This window comes from Apteryx mantelli, chromosome 2, assembly GCF_036417845.1.
Source record: "Apteryx mantelli isolate bAptMan1 chromosome 2, bAptMan1.hap1, whole genome shotgun sequence".
Lineage (NCBI taxonomy): Eukaryota > Metazoa > Chordata > Aves > Apterygiformes > Apterygidae > Apteryx > Apteryx mantelli.
In genome coordinates this window covers 146,012,831-146,034,352 of record NC_089979.1, presented here as the reverse complement: position 1 = coordinate 146,034,352, position 21,522 = coordinate 146,012,831, and the positions used below count along the sequence as shown (strand labels likewise).

The 21,522-nt window shown below is 38.4% G+C and overlaps 1 protein-coding gene and 1 long non-coding RNA gene across 2 annotated transcripts; both read right to left on the bottom strand.

Annotated features, from left to right (window-relative positions):
- Nucleotides 1-168: 168 nt before the first annotated feature.
- On the bottom strand, nt 169-5,552 carry OLAH (oleoyl-ACP hydrolase). The gene is made up of 6 exons (XM_013941564.2): nt 5,411-5,552; nt 3,597-3,735; nt 2,859-2,958; nt 1,637-1,806; nt 648-733; nt 169-389 (listed from the first exon to the last, which is right to left on the bottom strand). Exons 1-6 carry the CDS (start codon nt 5,538-5,540, stop codon nt 256-258), a joined length of 759 nt encoding a protein of 252 aa, XP_013797018.2. The 5' UTR covers nt 5,541-5,552; the 3' UTR covers nt 169-255.
- A 14,132-nt stretch (nt 5,553-19,684) lies between these two features.
- LOC106483597 (uncharacterized) lies at nt 19,685-21,481 on the bottom strand. Its single transcript, XR_001292417.1, has 3 exons — nt 21,090-21,481; nt 20,681-20,951; nt 19,685-19,751 (listed from the first exon to the last, which is right to left on the bottom strand). It is a non-coding gene; the product is annotated as an uncharacterized lncRNA (long non-coding RNA).
- Nucleotides 21,482-21,522: the final 41 nt, after the last annotated feature.

Below are 21,522 nucleotides of genomic sequence, written 5' to 3'. Positions count from 1 at the left end.
AGTGTTAGTGCATGTGCAAGGTGAGAAGAGGGAAAAGATGGGAGTTTTTTACTTTTAAGAAAAAAGATCTAAACTCAATGTCTATTTTTAAGAATCAGAAAATTTTCCCCTTTTTAACAATTACAATAAAAGATCTTCTGGAGGAACACAGCAACTTTGAGGCATAACTGCATGCAATTGTACAGAAAGAGTGAATTATTATTAAGTGCTGAAGACTAATATTACACCATCTGCCATAAAAATAGAGAGAAATGCTCATAGATCAGCATTTTCTATACATCTTGTTATGTGTTTGGTCAAAAAAATCTCATTAGAAGGTTCCAGCAGATAAAAGTGACCTCCGGGAAGCTTGTAAATGGAAACATCTCCACTTGTTACATCATCCCAGGCTGAAAAAGATATTTAAAGTGTCAGAGAAATGTCAAATATTATAGTTGTTTTACATAGCCATTTCAAGGTTATTATTTAATAATCATTTAAAATCCTGTATGAACTGATTTGGCTGAGACTGTTTATTCTGAGACTGCCCTATGTATTTCCATTTAATTTTAAAAGGAGGAAAAAGACTCTAGGGAACTCTTCATTAACTGATTTGATACAACAGAAAAATAGCTAAGTATAAGAAGGAAACCACTTAAGCAAAGTACCTTCTAAATCATGTGCTATATCTTCAGACCCATCAAAGCAGGTAATATCACAGGAGAGGGGAATATTCCTTTCTGCCTTCTCAAAACTGTGAATACAAAAAGTTGTAGTAATAAAACTTTCTGTAAGACACCTATATTTAGGTTTTGCCTCCACAAACGAAATGTTTTTTTTTCTGCTCCAATGCATAACAGAAACTTTATGAATTAGATTGTGCAGAACAGCAGGTGAAGGAATTAAGATTTTAAGCAACTTTCCCTCCTAAATTATGTCCAGAACATTAAAGATAGAAAGACCAATACTTAGCAAAAAGAGCTTCAACCTGCAATAAGAATTCCCACCTATAATAACTAAATATGCTGTCTGTGTAAATTCAAGTTCTAATGTTTCAGGGCCTTATCAACCATGGCCAAAAGGGGTCCTGCATCCAGGAGTGTCCTTGTCTTTGCCAGTATGAGAGCCCTTAACCACTCAGCTACCCAAGCAGTTGTACAGACCTACTGGGGAAAGAGGACCAGAGAAGTTGGTTGCTTTCTAGGTGTCTGGAACAGGAACATAGGGATGGATGCCTGGTTAGCGTAGGGGGCAGTGGATCAGGAGGCTGAATGCAGCGATCATGGAGCACGATTAGTTGAGCCTATTGGCCTCAGAAGACAATAAAAGATGTACAAATCTTCCTTTCAGTAGCTGTTAACTTAGGATCCTAAGTAGAACTATAGTTCTACCATGACACATTCACTACTACAATAGCAGTAGAGGTTGTTACAGTGAGCTGTGTGGCATATATATGGCATAAATACCAGAATATACATGGAAAAGCACTCAAAGGAGAAAACTTTATTTACTGTTTCATAATCTTTTTATAATAGAAACTAGAACAAATTACTAAGAAAGGGAAAAGAGAAGCTGACATGATTAGACAGAAGTTAAACTGTAATATATAAATGTAAAATACAGGTATAAATATAATATAAAGTTGTATTAAACTTACGAAAATGTCTGAAGAACTCTAAGATCTTCCCTTAAAGTAAGAATCAGATGTTTCCTGATGTCTTCATTTTGCAGCAGCTCAGAAGGAATTCCTCCTAAAATTTTTATATGTGCAGTAATGTCTTCATCATCTACATCATGTAGTCTTTTGATGGGAAGAAAAGCTTCAGACTGCCAGCATCAGACAAGACACATAAGGTGTTTTATACAGTATACTTTAAATAATAATTTTGCTAACAGTTATTTTATTAAAAAAGTACAGATTCCCTATCTCCAAAATACAATGGCCGGCTAGCTTAACATTTGCAGAGAATACTCCTTGGAAAGGATTAGTAGACTGTATTTGCTGAAAATACAGATTTTGATCAAGACACAAGTACCGTCAAGGTCTGTAGCTTCCACAGATACATAACCATTAATTGATTTGTGTTCAAAGTTTAACTGTCACTCTTGAAATAAAACTAATAAAATAATCTGTTTAAGAGAAAACAAAGCCTAGTAGTGTACACAAAGCCAACTAATGTGGGGCTAGAGAGACCCCCTAGATTAAGGAAATTTGCAGGAATAATTGCTTCCATGAAGCAGAGAGCTAGTACTCAAGCAATATTGCTAAGAAGCCCCAGAAACAGAGGGATGGAAATAGCAAATGACGACTGAAGACAGGAGGGATGGGACAAAAGCCAAATCCCCATTGTTTTCCTGAGAAAAGCTAGCAGAAGCACCAGAAACACATAAGCATAAGGAACTGAGAACACATAAAAAGCCAGCAAAGAATGGGGAGGAAAAGAACAAGAGGGCAAATGTACTCAGGAACTGGTGACTGAGGTTTATGCAAGACTATGCTAAGAGAGTTATTTTGCATGTCACAAAGCAGGGCATGGCACTTTATTTATTGTTTTGATTGCTTTTTGAGGATTATGGCAAAGATCATAATAAATAATAGGGTATTCAAAAAAAGGGTAATATTAGCTTAAGGAGTCTGTTCTCCTTAGGCTAAGGTTAGCCTCTGTGAATATTCTATAACGTGAAATTCTCCAGCCACCTCAGAATTAACTTCCCGTAAGAAAGCAGAACATTCTTCTGTGTGCATTCAGGAGTAAGGGTTCTTTAGTACTCTGGGTATAATAAACGCACTCTGCACACCATACAGACACTACAAGTGTTTTATTTGTGATAGCTAATATACTGTTTTGTTTCACACTGTTAATGATTCTGTAACTTACATGCGGGGCATGTGCCCCTGATATAAAAAGGTGGATCGGCTCTAGTCCATATTTTTCTTTCAAGTGTAGCGCAACTGCAAAACTAATATATGATCCAAAACTGCAGTGAAAAGAGAAATTAAAGCAATGTAATCACAAACATATGTAAAAACTTGAAAATGTGAACATAATTTGAATTTCAGTGTTGGCTGGCTATCTTGAACATTTATTGAAACCATAAATATAGAGAGTTTTATGGTTCTGTATTACAACATGTAAATTATAGTGATATTAGCTAATTCACATGTAAAAGTATACTCATATTGAGACTAGTTTTACAAATCAGACCTTTTTACCTCCATTTCTTTTAACAGTCTCCTTAATTTGTAGGAAGCACAGTTATTTTGAGTACTTGGGACTATGTGATCTTCAAAATCTATTTGTTTTATGATTAGTTCACCCCCTGCATTCATTTTAGAGTAAGCACTGACACAAATATCAAGAGTAAACAAAATAATAATTTATCAGTGTAATCTAAAAAATTGATCACAACACTGCCATTTTTAGAAGTCATTGGGCCTGAAGTAATAAATAACGACAGTCTTTGAGATCAGCATCATTTTTTAGTTTGACTTGAAAAGCCTTTGGAGAAGTGTATTTTCCTATAGTTTTTGCAAATAAAGACAAGTAATCATCTACTCCTAGAGTATAAAGATAAAATTCCTTCACCAGGGTATTTAGAAATTAATATATTTTTACCTGTGACCAAAAAATGCAAATGGTTTTTCTTGCAGATCTTTTAACAATACACTTGTAATTTCATTAACTACAGTTGTCATGTCTTGTGCAAAAGGCTCCTTAGAACGAGATTCTCTTCCAGGAAGCCTTACAGAGTGCACTGGAGAAGAGGTGGAAGGAGGGAGGGAAAAGAATTACTGTCATTTTGAGGAGAAACACTAAAATCAGTTTAATTAAGTTACAGAAAATCTTTTAAATCTATTTATTCTGCAGAATGTACAGTTTATTTAAATGAATCCTTTTTACAGCTGACACTGCGCTTTTGCTATTGCTAGTGCTATCTTTTAATCCTGTGATTAAAGAGGGTTTAGGTTTCTGTCACTCCCTTTACTCACAAACATTGCCTTCCCAACTGATCTTATTTATAAATGCTCTAAGTCAGGAATTCTGTCTTATAATGATAACAAGGTCCTGATCTCAGCTGAAGTTTCAAAGCAGCTTTATTACTATTATTATTAATGACAAATTCATTAATTTCAATAACAGCAAGTCTGAGCATTGTGTAAAGAATATCCTCTCAAGGGCAGCATTAGAAAGTTAAGAAAAAATATATTAGCATGCTACAGTCCCAGTTTTTCTCTTTGCAGGCTCTTCAGCCCTGCAGACAGTAAAACCTGGAATCATAGTATAAATTGATAGCATTTTATATTTACACAAAAGGACACATTACATCCTTTTATTATATTCCTTTCAACATTCCTTATTTTTCTCTCTTTTTTAGAGAAAATAAGGAATGAACTCATCAGAAAAAATGTTAATTTTCTAAAATCTCGTTGACGTTGGACATATCTGCCATATGGAAGCAATGAGTCAGATGCATAAAGTATTTTACTACAGTTAGAATAAGCCACTACATAATACCACAGATAGTCGTACAAAAATGTTCATGTATTTTATACTTTCTTTGAGCACAATAAAAATACTTTTTAAAGAGCATGCTACTCCCTGGTTTGGTTCATCTGAGTTTGCAGTTGTTCCTAGGTCATCTCGTTAGTAACTTTTATTTTCATCAGAACAGAAGATGACTTTTTTTTTTTTTTTTAATTTCAAGAAAAATCGGATGTGACTTGTGCAACAGTCTATAGGAGGCATGCAAACATTTAGGACACTGGTACAATTGCAGTGACAGTGTTTTCCATTAATGCCAAATTATACTTTTTTCTTTGCGGAAAGTCTGGAAAATGAGCTTGGTTCCTCTTCAAATAGTTCAGCAGTGGATCTTTTTAGTGTTGATAAAAACTGATAGCCATGAAAATTACTTCATTCTGTAACTAAATACCATTTCACAGTTACAAAACCATTGTTTAAACTTCATTTTTGACACAGGGAGTGCAGAACCCTGCAGATAGTCTGGATAACTGAAATGCGTTCTGTGCAGCCTCTCAGTGTTAAAAAATAGTTTTTATATCTTCATTGCTAAACTTGTTGATGCTTTCTTTTAACAATTAACAATATGCCACTGTATTGCTGTTTCTGAATCATACCAACAGTTTCTGAAACAGTCACGCATACTACAGTCTTGTGAAATTTAGCTCTGAGGATATATAATTTAATCCAGTCATATATAATTTGTTCCAGAGTGGCATAGAAACTGAGTAAATTCAGTATCCTAATGGAATGACTTTCTGGATAAGACCCATGGTAAATAAACAATTGGAAAAAAATTGCAGTGCTCTCAAGAACATTAAATTCTCTTAAAAAAAATTGACTACTGAGCATTTCAGACTGCCCATCTTAATTACCTTATGCTTTTTTTACCTACACAAATGACTGACCTTCTATTGAACTGCCGAAGAGTCTGCCCCATTGAGCAAGTTGAGAAGCTCCACCTCCAGCCCAGGGAAAGCAAATCAGCCTACAAAGAGCATTTGTCCTTTTATATGAACAAGCAACCACTTTCTCCATTCCTAAGGAAAACAAGAAGACATCACATTATGCTAGAACAAGACTCTTCAGGTACAGGAAAACTGGAGTGAATTAAATGTAATTTAAAACAATGGGCTAATATTTTATCAAAACTGCTTGTGCTATGACAACAGCCTGCTATATAAGGTAAGCTTCATGCAACAGTCAAAACCAGTGTTGCTTTTATAAATGGCAAAGGAGTAGTATTAGGCAACACTTTTGGTTAGTATTTTCTCCTCTTTCAGTCACTGACCATAAAGAACATAACAAGCAGCAAAGGAAATCAGTATGGGATTTGAGGATGACCTTTTAAAAACACAGGCTTTTAGAACATACCCCAAAATATAAAGTTTATCTGAAGACCTAAAAAACGTAAGGATCACCTATTTCAGTATCCTCTCTACAACAGTGGTAAAAGTGGATGTCTAGGGAACAGCTGGATACAGTTTCTTTATATTTAGGAACCATCCAACAATTTCTCTTTCATGTATTTATCTAGTCTCCCCTTAAATCCTTATAAATGCTTAGCATCCGCAACATCCTTTGGCAATGAGTTGCACAGATCTACTATCTGCTGCATCTCCTATTTTGTTTTGAACCTGACTTCTACAACTTCATTTGATGCCCACAAAGTTGTATAGTAAAGGAAGTGAATGGTGAGTCCCTCAAGATTTGCCACTCAGCATTTTTGAGACTTTCTGCGTATTCCCTCTGCCCCTAGTCAGCTCTTTTTCCTGAATGAAAAAGCCTGGGTTGCTTAGATAGTCTTCATATGGCAGTGCTTCCATACTCATGACCATCGTCATTGCCCTTCTCTGGATTTGTTATATCCAGTTTTGTTATATCCATTTTGAGATGGCAGAGAAAACAGAACTACATTCAGCTTTATCAGAGCAGCTTTAGTATTTTTGATTACTGACTGACAGCAGTAACTGCTGAAGCAAGTTTTATAACCACTCCTTCCTTCTTTCTGAGAAGGAAAAATAGCATTGAAGATGGAATGCATTATCTTTAGCATCAGATACTGTGTTTACCATAAGAAGAAAAGACCAATTCTCAACCATTCCTATTCTTCTTTCCTGATTTTTTCTCCTTTATTTTTGCTGATTAGATTTGTGGACATTAACACTGAGGGTGACATCCTACTACTTATAGTGTATCAGGCTGTGTTCTGCATAGGTTTAATTAATCAGTTCCATTAATCTTGAAAGAACCTGGGAACACCATGTACAACAGAAAAACTTGGTAAAGATAAATGAATTAGAAGCAATACTGATAGAGGATACAAATGTTGTTTTCTGCAGTCATTAGAATAAACTCACAACAGTTGCTCATGTTAAAAAAAAGAAAAACTAATAATGAGGAGAAAATGAGGGGCAAAATTCAGTTTTTAAAATGCTGAAAATCACTATGGATATTATTTGCTGCTGTGAATATAGCTCAGTACATGCAAGGGCTGATTCTACATGCAGTCTCTTTTACTTGACAATAAATGTGAGAATGCAGCCAGATCAGAATAGGCAGCAATTCATGCCCCTATTAAATTCATATAATGCAAGCAAGACAGGAGAAAATCTACACAGAATGTTGCTGTGGCTAAAATTTTCTTGATTTTCATATGCTTTTAAACTGGAAAGTTTATCAATGTTTGTTAAGAATCACTTCAAAGAAACCATAAAACCATAAGAAGAGCAAGCCAAAAAATCAATAGGCAGATAGGAGCTTAAAAATAGCTGAAGAACAGTGGAACAAGCACTTCCAAACAAATAGCTCCTCTGACACATCCAGTTACCATCACTATCATTAGTCCCACTTACACAGGCACTTCTTCCACAAAAAGACACACTAGTTCAAACATTTCTGAAGCTGATGGTTTAACTTGACGGACAAGTAAGAAAAGAAAAAACTGTTCTCCAACTGATTCCAAAGACAACAGAAAACATTCAAGCATGAGCAAGAAGCACATTTAGTCAAAGTCCTTAAAGATATGTTACCAGTCACTAAGAATCTTTCACATTTTCTACTCTTGCAGGTTTATGCCATCACCACCAAGTTTACTTTAGATGCAAAATACCTGAATAAGCAGGAAGACCACAAGTGCCAGGAAATAACACTTAAAGGTTGATTCACTTTTCAGTGATGCATAGCAAGAAGCAGGAGTCAGACTTCTTACTTATCAGCAGGCATGGGGGCAAAGCCAGTCTTTCAGGAGAGGAAGGGATGTGCATCCAGGTGGCACAATTGCTTGCTTTAGGTCTTTTCCAGGTTTAAGGGGAGGAGTCCGCACACCAAAAAAAAAGGCAGGGACTGAAGCACACAACATCCCAAAGGGGAGACAGAAATATGGTGTTTTATGTGAAACACAAAGCATTTGGCAGCAACATTGGGAAGATGCTCAGCATCAGACCCAGCAAATTTAAAAAGGACAGGTTAACATGTCAAATATAGAGGTCATAGCCATTTTAATGCTGGAAGTCTATGACCTAATTGAAAAAAAAGCCTGCACAAAGTAACTAAGAAAAGTCAGCCATTTATAAGAACTATATTCAGAATTACAGCACTCTCACCTCCACTGGACAGTTTTGTAAGGGTCTGAAAATGAGAAAAAAATCATGTATCAGACCATTAAACACTGCATTTGTTCAGTAGGCCAGTTATAATTCCTGCAAGTTGGAAGATGTAGTACAACACACTGTGCTTACATATGATAATTTCATATTATCCAGTATGTTGTGCAGCTGGTGGCCGGATGCTATCAGCAACCTAACAAATACAGCATATCTTGTAACTCCATTTCCAGTACTAGGAATATTGCCTCTTCAGTTTTGTTACTCTACCAAAATATCAGCAACAATATTATTAAAATAAGTGTAAGAATCCTCTAAAGCAGTGGCCAAAACAGACAAGCCTGAATGCCAGAATGGGTTCTGATGCTTAACTTCAGACATATACACTAGACTACTTTGTAGTTTTCCCATTATTCTTCATTTTTCTACATTCCTCTTTGCCATTTCTGGGAAACTGAAAAATCTGTGTTGTCTAGAGAAACCATGTCTGTTGATCTAGTCACTGAGTAAGCAGTGCTGACTTTCCCAAATGAGGTCTGTAGTCTTCTGTTCACTGCTGATTTCTACTTTCCTGTGGAACCCTAATTCAACAAGACAAAAAAATCCAAATTCAAGTGATTGTGATAAAGTGTCTTATCACACTTTTACTAACTGTCTCAGTCTCTCTGGGAATAAGAGTGGGGAAAGCCAAACCTCAGCAGTGAATCCTGCTCACGAGCTCTGTAACTGACAGTTTCAAATGACAAAAGTGAAAATGCAAACAGTTTCCAAAGCTTCTTTCATAGTACTTTTATGTTGTAATTATTATGAAATAAGAGGAGGCACACCTATGTTTGGGAAGTGTGCAGTTTAAAGAAGCTTATATTGGCTAATTAGTTCTGACCTGTACTGTTATGCCCAATCCATATGAATATACCTGCTATCAGATGTATTTGCTTATAATGTACAATTTATAGTAAAGTACCTAAAATGTTTTATTTATTCCCACCTCAAATTGTGCCAGTTATAAAATCTGACACATAATGTAAATGTTATTACAGCCAGCTGTTATAAATATCAAACCCACTAATAATGTTTCTAAAAGTAATAAAATACTATCAGAAACAATTATTTTCTAACAAAGGCTGAAAATAAAATATTTTAAGAATAAGATTCTGAAAGTGTAACATGAATCAAATAGCACAATAATTCCTTAAAAATAATGAAGTTATAAAAAATATATATATAAGTTGTTTTTGTTTGCCTTGTAACTTGAGTCTTTGGAGTACACCAATGGAATATTCTCAAGTTTTTCTCAGCATCGAAGGACTAGAAATTTATTGGTCTTCAGATGAAAATTAATATTTTCACAGAATTAAACAGTTCCAGGAGACTGATGGATCTTGCCACTCTCAACCAAAATTTTTTTTCCTATTTCCAGGGGTGTAGGTAAAAGAGAGCTTTACAGGACCAATTTTGCCAACTTAGTATCAGTCCAGAAGTCCTTTGTCCTTAAAGTTTTCTTAGCTGCTGCTTTATGGCAATTTTCAGTCTCTTTTAGACTTTAATAGTAATACAAATGAACCTAATGTTAAGTCAGGAAGTGTCCTCATTCTCTAAAAACTGAAACTTATTTACTTCTATTGATGGTAAATTACCTCCTAGGTTATATAAAGAGTATACACTCCTCAGATCATAGCAACTGAAATGCATAAAATAAGATGTCACTTGTAGCAGTTATCAAGGTTAAAGTGGGTGAAACTTATAAGATGATTAATAAGTATGATCTTTCAGAAATGATAATGAAATAGTCCAAGAGTAGTTATTACACTGTAAAAAAAGTCAATACAATTCGTGTTCAGGTATAGAAATTTTGTAGGGGCAGCTGCAGTTCACTAACAGTAATTTAGTGTGACATTTTGAGAAGTAAAAAACAAGCACATAAAGATCTCTCAAGTAAAGCAACAAAGAAGTATGTGTTTCTCAGTTGGACACGTAAGATTTAAAGAACAAAGTCACACATGTTGCTTAACATAGGTTAGCTTTTCATATTGCCAGTTGTGAAATACACTGGATTATATGCACTGTAAGCAATTTCATTTGTTTTGTCCTTTGTCAATCATTCTCTATCATCATTCATTATTTTAACAAGTCTGTATCACTTTGAACATCTTTATTGCAACTACACTACATTTCCTGGCAACTCAGCTTCAAAGGATAAAAAAAGTATATACTTAAATTTTTCTCCTTTAAAAAACACTGGTTTCTACCACATTAGCAGCTGTTAATTGTACTTGGAGAGACACGTAGTTATGCAGTTCTAATTCCAACCAAAGGAGAGCAGTAGTAAGCCTTCTCTCTAAGACAGAGACACAGACAGCCTTAAATGAATCAAAATATCATGCCTCACAACTTGTTATTACTCTTAAGTGTGGCCTCAGAGAATTATACCCGAAAAATAAAATAAGAGTCATGCAGATGAAACATGGAAGAAGATGCAGAATTTGCAGGAGAGAAGAACTTTAGAGAGGCATTAGCAGAAGGAACTCCTGGAGAGACGGGGAAAGATGAGTGCCACCAGCCGAAATTGAAGAGATCTCACCTGGATTTCTGTGTATAATGCTGGTCACGTGTTCAAGAAAGATGAATTCAAACTGGTTCACATGCAGGGCATGATCTGAAGGAAGAGCTTGTGAAAGGGAATATAATATACAGATTCACTAGAAGATGAGGGTGGGGGATCAAGGACAGGATCAAGAAATGCGTATAGATTGTGCATGAATTAACTACGTGTAGAAATTAGATTTTTAACCATCGGACCATCAGATTCTGGAACAGCTTTCTATACAAGAGCAGAAAAGTTAACTGCTTTAAGATGGAAATTTGGAAGGTTAGTAAAGCAGTTATATAACATGCATCAAATAACGGCCCTGGTGATCCCTTTTAGCACCATGCTCCTCCTATTAGTGGGATGCAGGAGTGAGTCTGCACAGATGTGAGAAAAGCCAGCTAATTGTAATGCTAATGATAACAGAGAATCAGTTTAGTTTAACAAATACGTAGTCTTTTTTATTATTGTACTTAATACATAGTACGTGTCCACTTTTGATACAAGAAAATGAAATGGAAGTTTTTGTTATTGTCTCTGGAAGAGATGAACATGCAGTGACATGCCACTGTCTAAAGCATCAGAGTAACTGATGGAAGTGCTTCACTGGTACAACCAAAAAAATGCTTCTGAGAAAGGATGAAACCTCATCAGTACCAATCTCCCCCTCTCCCTGCTCTGTGCTCAGTTGTAGTCACAGAATGGTAACACAGCAGGATCCCAGTCCCTAGAGGAGATGTGGCCGCCCTTCCTTCTTGCAGTGAACACCAAAACTCATGAAAACAGGTCTGAGTTTCAAAAGCCAACTTCTGTAAGAACAGAAATTAGAACAATGAACTTTCAAATAAAGAAATCAGGGCAGCAGACAAACTGCCATGCTCTCTTCCTCTTGGTCCACACTGCACTCTTGAAACTTCCACCCATCCTAGGCACAATCTCACCTTGCTCCAGAGAAGTTCATCTGACCTAGAGTGCAGGAGCCTTAGCAATGTGACCTGCTGCCCAGCCAAATCCTCCCAAAGAAACATGGTAAGATAGACTATATAATAAACAACACAGAAAAGAAAATAATATACAATTTTTTCAGATACATCGCACAGCTTAAAAACCCAATTTTGATCTCTAATTTTGGAGACTCGTGAAGAGGTTTGGGACAAAGCTCACTCTATGGAAACACTTTCAACAGCAAAGCCAGCTGAAATGTTCAAGGCAGGGATCCAAATGTCAGTACCTACTATTGCAGAACAAGAGGCAAAACCAGACTACAACACTTCCAGGTAGCAATGACAGATGAGATAAAAGTTATCAGGTGCTAGGACTGTATAATAAGCTAGTGAGACAAATGCAAACTGTCAATAAGGTTAATTTTCTCCTAATGACAGCCAGCATGAGGTGCATGATCACACAAGAAATTAAAAGAAAAGTTGACCAGGCAGCGTAGCAATTGCCATCTGCAACTGGCTGGCAGTAGAATTAACTAAGCACAACTTTCCCCTGTTTATGGGGCTCAACTGAGCTTAGACAGTGATGGCTTACAAGTACCTCCATCTTCCTATATCCACTGTTGTTGCACTTCCTGAGTTTGTACAGCAGATCCCGTATTTATCCTGACCATAATTCCCTTGTACAGTCCGTGTTTCTGATAAGCAGTAGGTGAAAGTCATTGGGAAACAGAGCAAGAGAGAAAAAGAAAGGAACCAGGAACCAGTGATGGAGCCGTTGGATGAAATGGATGGAAATGCTGTCTGATGCTGTATTGCTCAATGGAGGGGAGCAGCAGTGGAAGCTGGAAGCAATGTGCCCTCTCTAATGGATGGCATGACAGTTGTGCTAACACTTGTCCCTTCTCCCTCCGCATTCCTGCAGAGCATGAGAAGTCACATAGTTGCCAATGCTCAGTCAGTCACTGGGAGTGAGCAGCAATGGTAATTTGACAATACCCTGTGTGTTATTCAGAGCTTGACCTCATTTATCTGTCAGCAAAATTAGGGCAAAAACAGGTTTACCGCAGTACTTTCACCACTGTGCACAAAACTCTGTCCTGGAGAACCAGTGGAAAGATGACCATAGGCAACAGAACAGCACATTGTAGCTTCAGACACTCAACAACTAACAAGACTTGTTTTTCTCTCCTCCACAGATTATGATGATGATGGTGTCTGCCAGCAATTTTTTATGTCAAACTAGTTTACACTTAGGAGCAGTAGGTTCTGTAGGAGTTTCTGCAGGAGGTCCCTCCATCTCCCACCAGCACTACCAAACGCAGCTCTTGGATCTCAAATGATGAGCCTTGGAAACACCATCAAAGCTGTAAGATATGCAGTAAAGGTGAAAAGGACACAGCAAGTTAGGGAAGAGAGAATTTTGCTTGCTCAAAAGTAATGGTGGATGAAGCAGCATCAGGACTAACATGAGTGAAACATGCAAACTTTAGGAAATCTAGTAGGGTACTGAGAGACCCCACTCAGCTGAAGATGAACAAATGACAGATATTGGGAATCTGTTCCTTTCTAATCTTTGCGCAGAGGGCACACTCTGTGCACAATTGCTAGACCACCGAGGGAGAAACCCTTAGCACATTTGTCTGGAAGGCGAGCAATTTCTGTGCAACAGCTGAAACAGAGGATACTGATCAGGAATTATTGAGAAAAACTGCATTACCAGCACTGCTGTTTAATGCTTCAGAAAGGACAAACACTTGATGTGAGTCAAGTAAAAAACTGCCAGACTGAATCCCCGAAGAGATAGGAATAGCTATTGAAGAGCAAGAAGAAACTTTTCTCAGTAAGCTAGGAATTTTTTATGGACAACAAAGTGCCCAGGGTGATAAACCTCAGGGCTGATAATGGAAAAGGAGAGCTTGAGGAAGGAATGGTGTTTTAGTGTCAAAAGGCCACTAACAGAGGAGAACAGAACTCAAATATGGGACTGAAGAACTGGCAGTGCTTATGTATGGAAATAGCAGGGATCCCAAAAAAGTAGAACAGGAAAAAGAGCCTGTAATTGTAGATGCTGTTTTACTTCTCCAGCAAGAGTCCAAATCTATAGCATATTAAATAACATGTATATGTGTAAGTATATACAATATTTGAAGAGAAAATATTCTTATTTTTGTTCTATATGCAGTGATGTTAATTAGGACACATGAATTTTAGACCTAGCTCTTGCCATGAAGCAGACAAAAGTGGCTGACCTCCAGTAAGTGACTAATACACAGACTGAGCAAGGCCACAGCATTGTAATTTTGATAGGTATATGATGAGAAACAAAGGTTCTATTTCTGTAGAGAAGAACAGCCACTGTGGAAAACAGATAGAAATGGTAGGTATATTACTGCCAATGTGCTGGTGGAATGATTCAATGTGCACATAGCTTAGTACCAGGATCCTCTCAGCATGGGGCCTTTTCCTTGAGAGACTGTAGCCAGGATGAAACTGAGTTGAGTATCACCGAGGACTAGAAGGCTTGAGAGGAAATACGCTGAGGGCTCTTGCGCTAAGAATTCTGGCTATTTTTTCTTTGGTATCTGATATATTTCTTTTGTAAAAGGGTTGAATCCATTCAGAGGTCACCATCGTTACCAATTGCTGTTAATAGTTATTGCTTCATGGCACCACCTACAGCATTTGCAGCACAACAAATAGGCCACATCTTCTCACTTGTGTTTCAGCTCTGATATTCCTAGATCCAACATATGGGACAAAGGGAGACTTTGATAAAAACTATTTGCACAACTTAATGAGCAGCCCATGCTGTACACATGAATGCACAGATGGACAGACATAAGAAGATGGCCACAAAGTGATGCCTGATCCTTCATGTTATCTTTAACCCATATTTTATACCTTTTTTGGATGATGGTAGACACCCCCTCTGTAAAAAGACAAAAATAAAGGGACTGTAAATTTTGCTGATATACTGATTAGTCCATAAATTGTTCATACAGACCCTTTGCTCAAGCACTTACCAAAGCAGGCCTCAAACTGTGACCAACACCATCACTCACACAAGCAGAAATGTGCTAATAAGGTATGGAAACAAATACAAGATTTCTGTCAAAAATGAGTAATGGGGCCAGATTTATTAGTCATGGGATGACCCACAGTAGTGTTTGATGATAATACTACTATTCAAAGAGGAAATTGTCTTTGCTGCAAAGTTCTCATAAAAATGTTTTGTGTATTTTTGCAAGAATAAAGGCAAGGAAGCCTGTTTCCTTCTTCTATGAGGCTGGGGATTCAGATACAACTTTGTTTTGCTGAATAGAGGAGAATCTGCATGAGAAAGAAGAACTGAAGAGGATATTAAGGCCCAGCACACAGAGTCCAGAAGGACCTCCAGTTGGCTATCACTGTGATTAGGATGTATTTGATGTCTGAAGCTAGTAGAAGCAGTAAGGCAGCTTCTGCTGCAATAGTGGTCATAAGCCAAATCTAAATCTGCTGCAAAATCTGCAGAGAAAAAAAGGATGGGAAACAGAGAAACCACCAGGTTCAGAGAGGACACTAAAACAAAGACTAACTGAGATGCAGGTCTCAGCTTGCCTGATCTTGCTGATGATGAAAGAGGTAATCCTGCTCTTCCCCCCAACTTCTCAGACAATAAATTTCTGCCCCAATCCTTTTCTCAATACTAGCAACTATGTAGCCATGCAGTAAGACTGGATTGTTTATCAAGCTGAAAACAAATACTTTGTAGATCATTTTTCAGCTAAATCAACCAGCTGATCCCATACAGTCACATCATCCTCCTGCTGATATATGGAAAAGGCAATAATTCATGACCTTTTTGCAAGCTTTGATCTACTTAAACCAGTTGGAAAGATGCAAGCTGAGATTACATATACACTCCCAGGGCCTGGATGTGAAAGATATATCTGTGCTAATGGAGTAATCTGCCCTTAAGAATTATTTTATAACTTTTGCTGAAACAAAAAACTTGCAGAGTCTGTCTTACTGGTTCCCAAGACACATTCAGCTGTTTTCATTATAATTCAGAAGAAAATATAAGCCACTCACAAGAAAGAATATTGCATGAATAAATAATCTTCAGCATACATTTAGCTGAATATGAAGTTATGTGAAATTTAAGCATATCTAGTTTGGGAAATTTCTTCTTCGCAAGACAGCAATTGTAAAAAATAATAGCTTATTTCTGAATTTTATCTTTCCACTACTCCCATCTTTTGGCCTCATACCTAAGATCTCATTTAGACCCTAGTACAGTGAAGAAAGGATATGTAAGAATTCCTCTGCAGAATCAAGATTTTTCTCTTTAAGTCTTCAAGAGAAACAGTCTTTTATTATCTATAAATGATATGTGACACTGTAAATTAATAACAGATGAAATCTGCTTGAGAGTGTTCATGGTCAAAGATAATGCCTCTTTGTTGAACTATTGGCAAAGAAATGACTCAATGTGAGAGTAATTACAAGAATTTTGTTTTAAGAAAATATTCCCTGGGGGAATGCATGCTCTTTTACCCTCTTTACAGTTAGAATAAACTCCAAATAAAATTCTAGTCCTATAAAGAGTTGTATAAAATTTAGAAGAGCAATCATTTAAGTCATAGAATAATTTTGGTTGGAAGGGACCTTTGGAGGTCACATAGTCCAACCGTCCAGTCAAACCAGGGCCACCTTTGAAGTTCGTTTCAACTTTAAAATTAGATCAGGTTGCTAAGGGCCCTGTCTATCTGAGTTTTGAACATCTCCAAGGATGGAGACTCCACAGCCTCCCTGGATAACCTGTTTCAGTGCAGTGATGATGAAGATATTTTTCTATCTAATCCCTTGTTGCAACTTGTGTTTGTTGTCTCTTGTCCTTTTGCTGTCTGGCTCTGTCTTCTTCATACCTTTCCATTAGATAGTTGAAGACATCAAAAAAAAGTTGAAGACACAGTCCCAACTTAGTTTCTCTTAAGACAAACCCAGCTCTCTCAGCCTCTCCTTGTACATCATGCACTCCAGCCACAATCATAGGGACCTCTGCCAGACTCACTCCAATATGTCAGTATCTTCCTTGTACCCGGGAGTCCTAAACAGACACAGTGTTGCTGTCAATCTAGCAACTCTGTGTTACCACCTAAGGGTGCACTGGGACCCTCAGATCCCAGGGCCATGAAGCACAGACTTCAATATGAGGGATACTAAGATAGCGTTTATTGTATGCTGCACGTGTCCTTATATACCGCAACGCTTCGTCTACGCCCCCTGCCTGCTCGTCACATCGCGTGATCTTCCGTTCGCCTAGTCCCCACTCGGGATTGGATATCACCCACAACACAGTACTCCAAATGTGGTCTTGCAGTACATAAAAGAAATTTCAGATTGTTTCTTATTCACACTTCCAAGGCATGTACTTTCAGGGCATGATGAGATTTTACATTTGCCTTTTTCATTGTTATGGCATTGCCTTATGACAGGAAGACAAACACAAACTGAAAAGTACAACAGAAAACACAAACAATAACAAAACTGCTTTTGCATTGGCCGTTAGGACAAACCTGGAAATAGCCCCAATAGCTCCAGCCTTCAGAGAACGTAAAGCCTAAGGTAAAGAAAAATTGAGTGTTCCCACCACAGGACTGTTCTGGCATTCCACAAATGAAATATTTTCTATAGCACACAGTCTAGAAACCTAAGAAAGGAGTATTTGTGAACTGCAGGAGCATGCAACTTGCCAGTTGGGCAGTCCAGGAGCAAAGAGACTTCTCAAATATCCAGGTGCTCGTAAATCTTGAGATACCAGACATCTCATTCATGCATCCATGAGTTAAACTGGTTGCCCACATATTCTGCAAGCCAGAAAGCAAGTAACCCCAAGCAGACCACTCACTGAATTTAGGTATAAGATAGTCTACTCACCAGCCTACCAATAAACATGAAGTGGATTGGGGAGCTTGGGAGTCAAACGATTCACCAGGCTGGTAGGCAGGGAGTCTACTATCAAAGCAGCTGGATTACATACATACAGGCATCCAATAGAGACACCTGGCTGGGAACATGGGAGCATTAACAAGTCAGGGCATCAACAACTTGAGATCTGCAGATTTGTAATAACTAAGCAGGTAGGCTGCAGGACAGTTAGGCAGTGTGCTTCTCTATTGATTTCACCTTTAGAAGAGATGCAGTTTGTGCCACCTATAGGTACCAGCATGTCTCAGTGTCCTAAACACTGTGATCAAGATGGAATTTCTTACTGCTGCAGGTGTATCACTACCTTATGGTGACACATTACTACATCACACACATGCTTGTTCACCTTTACCATTCACATCATCTTTAAGTAAAGCAAAACATGTATCTTTACAAGGGTATTTGCTCATATTTTTTGGAAAATAATGGTCTCACGAAAAGAAGCATTCTGTTAGGGAGAAAGCACATGTGTAAGAAAGTAACATGCAGTGTAATATCCATTACAGGGTTTTTAGGACTATGGGCTCATATACCTAAAAGTTCTCCTTCTTAGGCAAAAGCAGTGATATGATCTTGCATTTAGAAAATAGCAAAATGAACAAATCACAGGACAAAACTCTGTAGGAAACCATGTCTCACTAGCTCCTGAGCTCAGGAAACTACTGGTGTTCACTTCTTAAAAGATAACAAGGGCAATCTTTAGTCATTATGCCTAATGGCTATGAACTAATGGAGAAAAGTATGCAATACACTCAACTTTTTGCTCTCTCAATCATATTTTTTCAGCAAAGTATCATTCAGAGCTATATTTTTACCAGATTATATTCCAAATAGAGGGTTAATGTAGTTACTAATACCTAAAAGCTGATAATGAAAAAAAACTTTCTACCAACTGAAATTCTATTCTCCAAAAAGCCATATACCCGTCACTTAACTTAGACTTGGAAAATGTAGGAAATTTATGCTGAGAAACTTAGCTGTGAAAGGCTTGCAACTGATGTGCTCACAGCATAGCTAATGCAAAATTACTGAAATTAATATTAAAATCACACAACATGTACTCCCAATGTTACTGCCTGTACCTTCCAGGGTGTTGAAACTGCAAATGCAAAGAAAGCCTATATGGACACTTCAAACCTGAACATGAAAAAGAATAATACAACCTCCCCTCCATTCCTAGGATTTCAGCTGTCTGTAATCCAAGGCCTAGTTCTGACATGGCACAGCTGCATAAACATTGCTCTGATTCCTGAGGAAATTGTTAAATTGAGAGAAAGAGCTGAAAGAAAGCTCATAGAGTAGAACCATGCAATGTAAGAAAGGTAAAATTGTAGACAAAGGTAAGACTATTGAGATGGGGACAGGTAGCAGCTCAAGGATTCAACAGGGAAAACATCAAAATGGAAAGACACAAAATCTTAAGGAAAAAGTGAGGTGAAAAACTGCAACATCAAGGATCTGCCACAGGGAGCAATGAAAGCTGACTTGTTTACACCTGACTAGCAAAGACTCTAGCAAATGACTTATTGGGGGTGGTTAACATACTAATGCTTAATTTAGGAGGTCACTAATCCTCGCTATCTTTTGTGTGCGTTAATCAACAAATTTTTTACATATAACTGCACATAGCAAAAGGTGACTGGAAAAAGTGACTCAGAGAGGGAAGAATAGTGAGATAGGTAATGGGAAGCCATTTTGGCAGCAAAGGCACGTAGCAACAGGGAAGCAACCAGAAGGTCCCACCATTGCGAATGAAAGTTGGTAGAAGGAAAGAAGTCAGAGAACAAAGACCTGTTCAGATAAGCTGTGAGTAATAATGCAGAATGGCAACGCTGAAATTTTACTCTGAGCATGGCAGGTTATGCCACAGAAAATATTTTCAAATTGATGCCAAAGCCATGAAGAAAGCCAAGAAAGGAGATGAGGTGTTCAGCAGGACTTCTATTACACCATCCTCTGTCCTTAGTATTACTGCTCTAAATAATGTACAGATTGACACAATCTTTCTTTTTAAGAGCAGAAAAGAGTAGAATTAAGCTGTATTTCAGCAGACAAACAGATGGTTTATTTTATCCACCTTGCTTCCACAGCACATATGCTATGTGTGCTCCTACACAAACACAACACTGAGGCACAGCATCTGGGGGAGAAAAAAAAGACAACATATCTTCACATTTCTATCTCCATAATCCAAACAGGGTATTAGAATGACTTGGTGTTATCTAAAAGATTTGGATGGAAAATTTTTGGCTGGGGCCCAACTCAGATAAGGTCATAGCAGTTCCCATAGCAACAACTGAAGACCTTAAAGCAACATTTCAAAAACTTGCCACTTATAATACGGATTATGACAAAAAGGTCTTTCTCATCTCCCAATTACCAATATTTCAGTGGCAAGAATAATCAAGAGATGGTACAATTATCTGGGGATGCAAAAATAATTTGCAGCATTTTCTATCACATTCTGACTTTTCTCTACCTATTCAATGTTAGGTTTAAAGCTATGAATTGAAACCTGAACTAAACCCTACATCTGCTTAGAAATAGCCTCTACTACATACTACAAACCCCTTGTTAAATTGCATTTTATTTGAATTGTATTATATCTTCATTCTTTTGCACAGGCTACTAATTAGATTCTTGGATGAAGAGGTGATTGCCCTTACTTTTATTCTCTGAACTGCCATTATACCTACCTGGAGATCAGTGAAAAGAGAAGGCTCAGGCAAACTTTCACTGTTAAAAAAATAACGTGCCACAGGCACCTTTGAAAGGGAGGGCCACAGGGATTTGAAGTCTACAGTCCCCACAAGGGAACAGGCAGCCACAGGAATCTCCAGTCCTCGCATGGCCTGAAGCAGCAAAGATATCTGGAGCCTTATAGGGATGGAAGGGAGTTAACAGAACCCGATCAGTTATACTGGGTTTCCGTAGAGATCTTGAGTAGCGATCCCACCCTTGAGGCGGGGGTGGAGGGCCTGTGGCAGGTCTGCCTCCACAGCCTGGTCCACACCTTCTGTCTCTAGACCTGCAGACACTCCTGGATGATGCAGATAGCCTGAAACGCACCTTCCTCTGCTGCCTGTCATGGCTATATGTCCAGTGACTCTTTATTACTGGCTCCGGATGTCTTCCTCAAGACCTCTCTGAGCTGCCAGTCTTTCACCAGGGACTCTTCAGGGCCTGAAAGATCTTCAGACCAGCCAGGTCCCCCCAAGAACAGAGGGAGAGGGGGAAACCTCTGGGTTGAGCCACAGCTCGCTCTTGCACATCACCCACTTAAGCAGGCAGGTGGCTGAGGCTTCTTCAGTATGCCGAAGGACAGTCTTGGCAGCCATCACTAGAAGCAGAGACCTCATTAACCATGGCAAGTGGGACTGAGTAGGCCCCAGGTTGCTTGCCCACCACATGGAGCGCTTGACCATGCAGTGTAGCATTTGCTCCAGGAGGTAAGGGCTACTCTAAATCCCACACTTACCCTTACTGACAGTTGGTACTCACTCCTATTCCTCTGGAGCTGCTTATCAAACCTCTGCCCCATAAGCCTCTCACACACATGCCATTTTAATAGGCTGCACAAAAAACAGCTGGTCAAGCTCTGCCCGGTGTCGCAGGGACATCACTGTATATGGTTGAGCTCTTCCCCAACCTTGCATGCTGCCCACCTGCAAAGCAGTGGGACCACTTACCCTCAGGAGAGGGTGAGGAGCCCCTAAGGGCCAGCCAGGGCTTACAGCTGGTTTCACAGCCCACTGGGGCTGTAAACCAGTGACATAAGCACAGCCCACGGGGCATACAAGCTGGAGAGGACCCCTCACACTTGCAGCATCCTCTGACTTGTGTTGCCAGGAGAAGACCCAGGCACACAGGTGTGACAAGTGCCCACATGAGGGAGAAGCTCTTGCCACAGT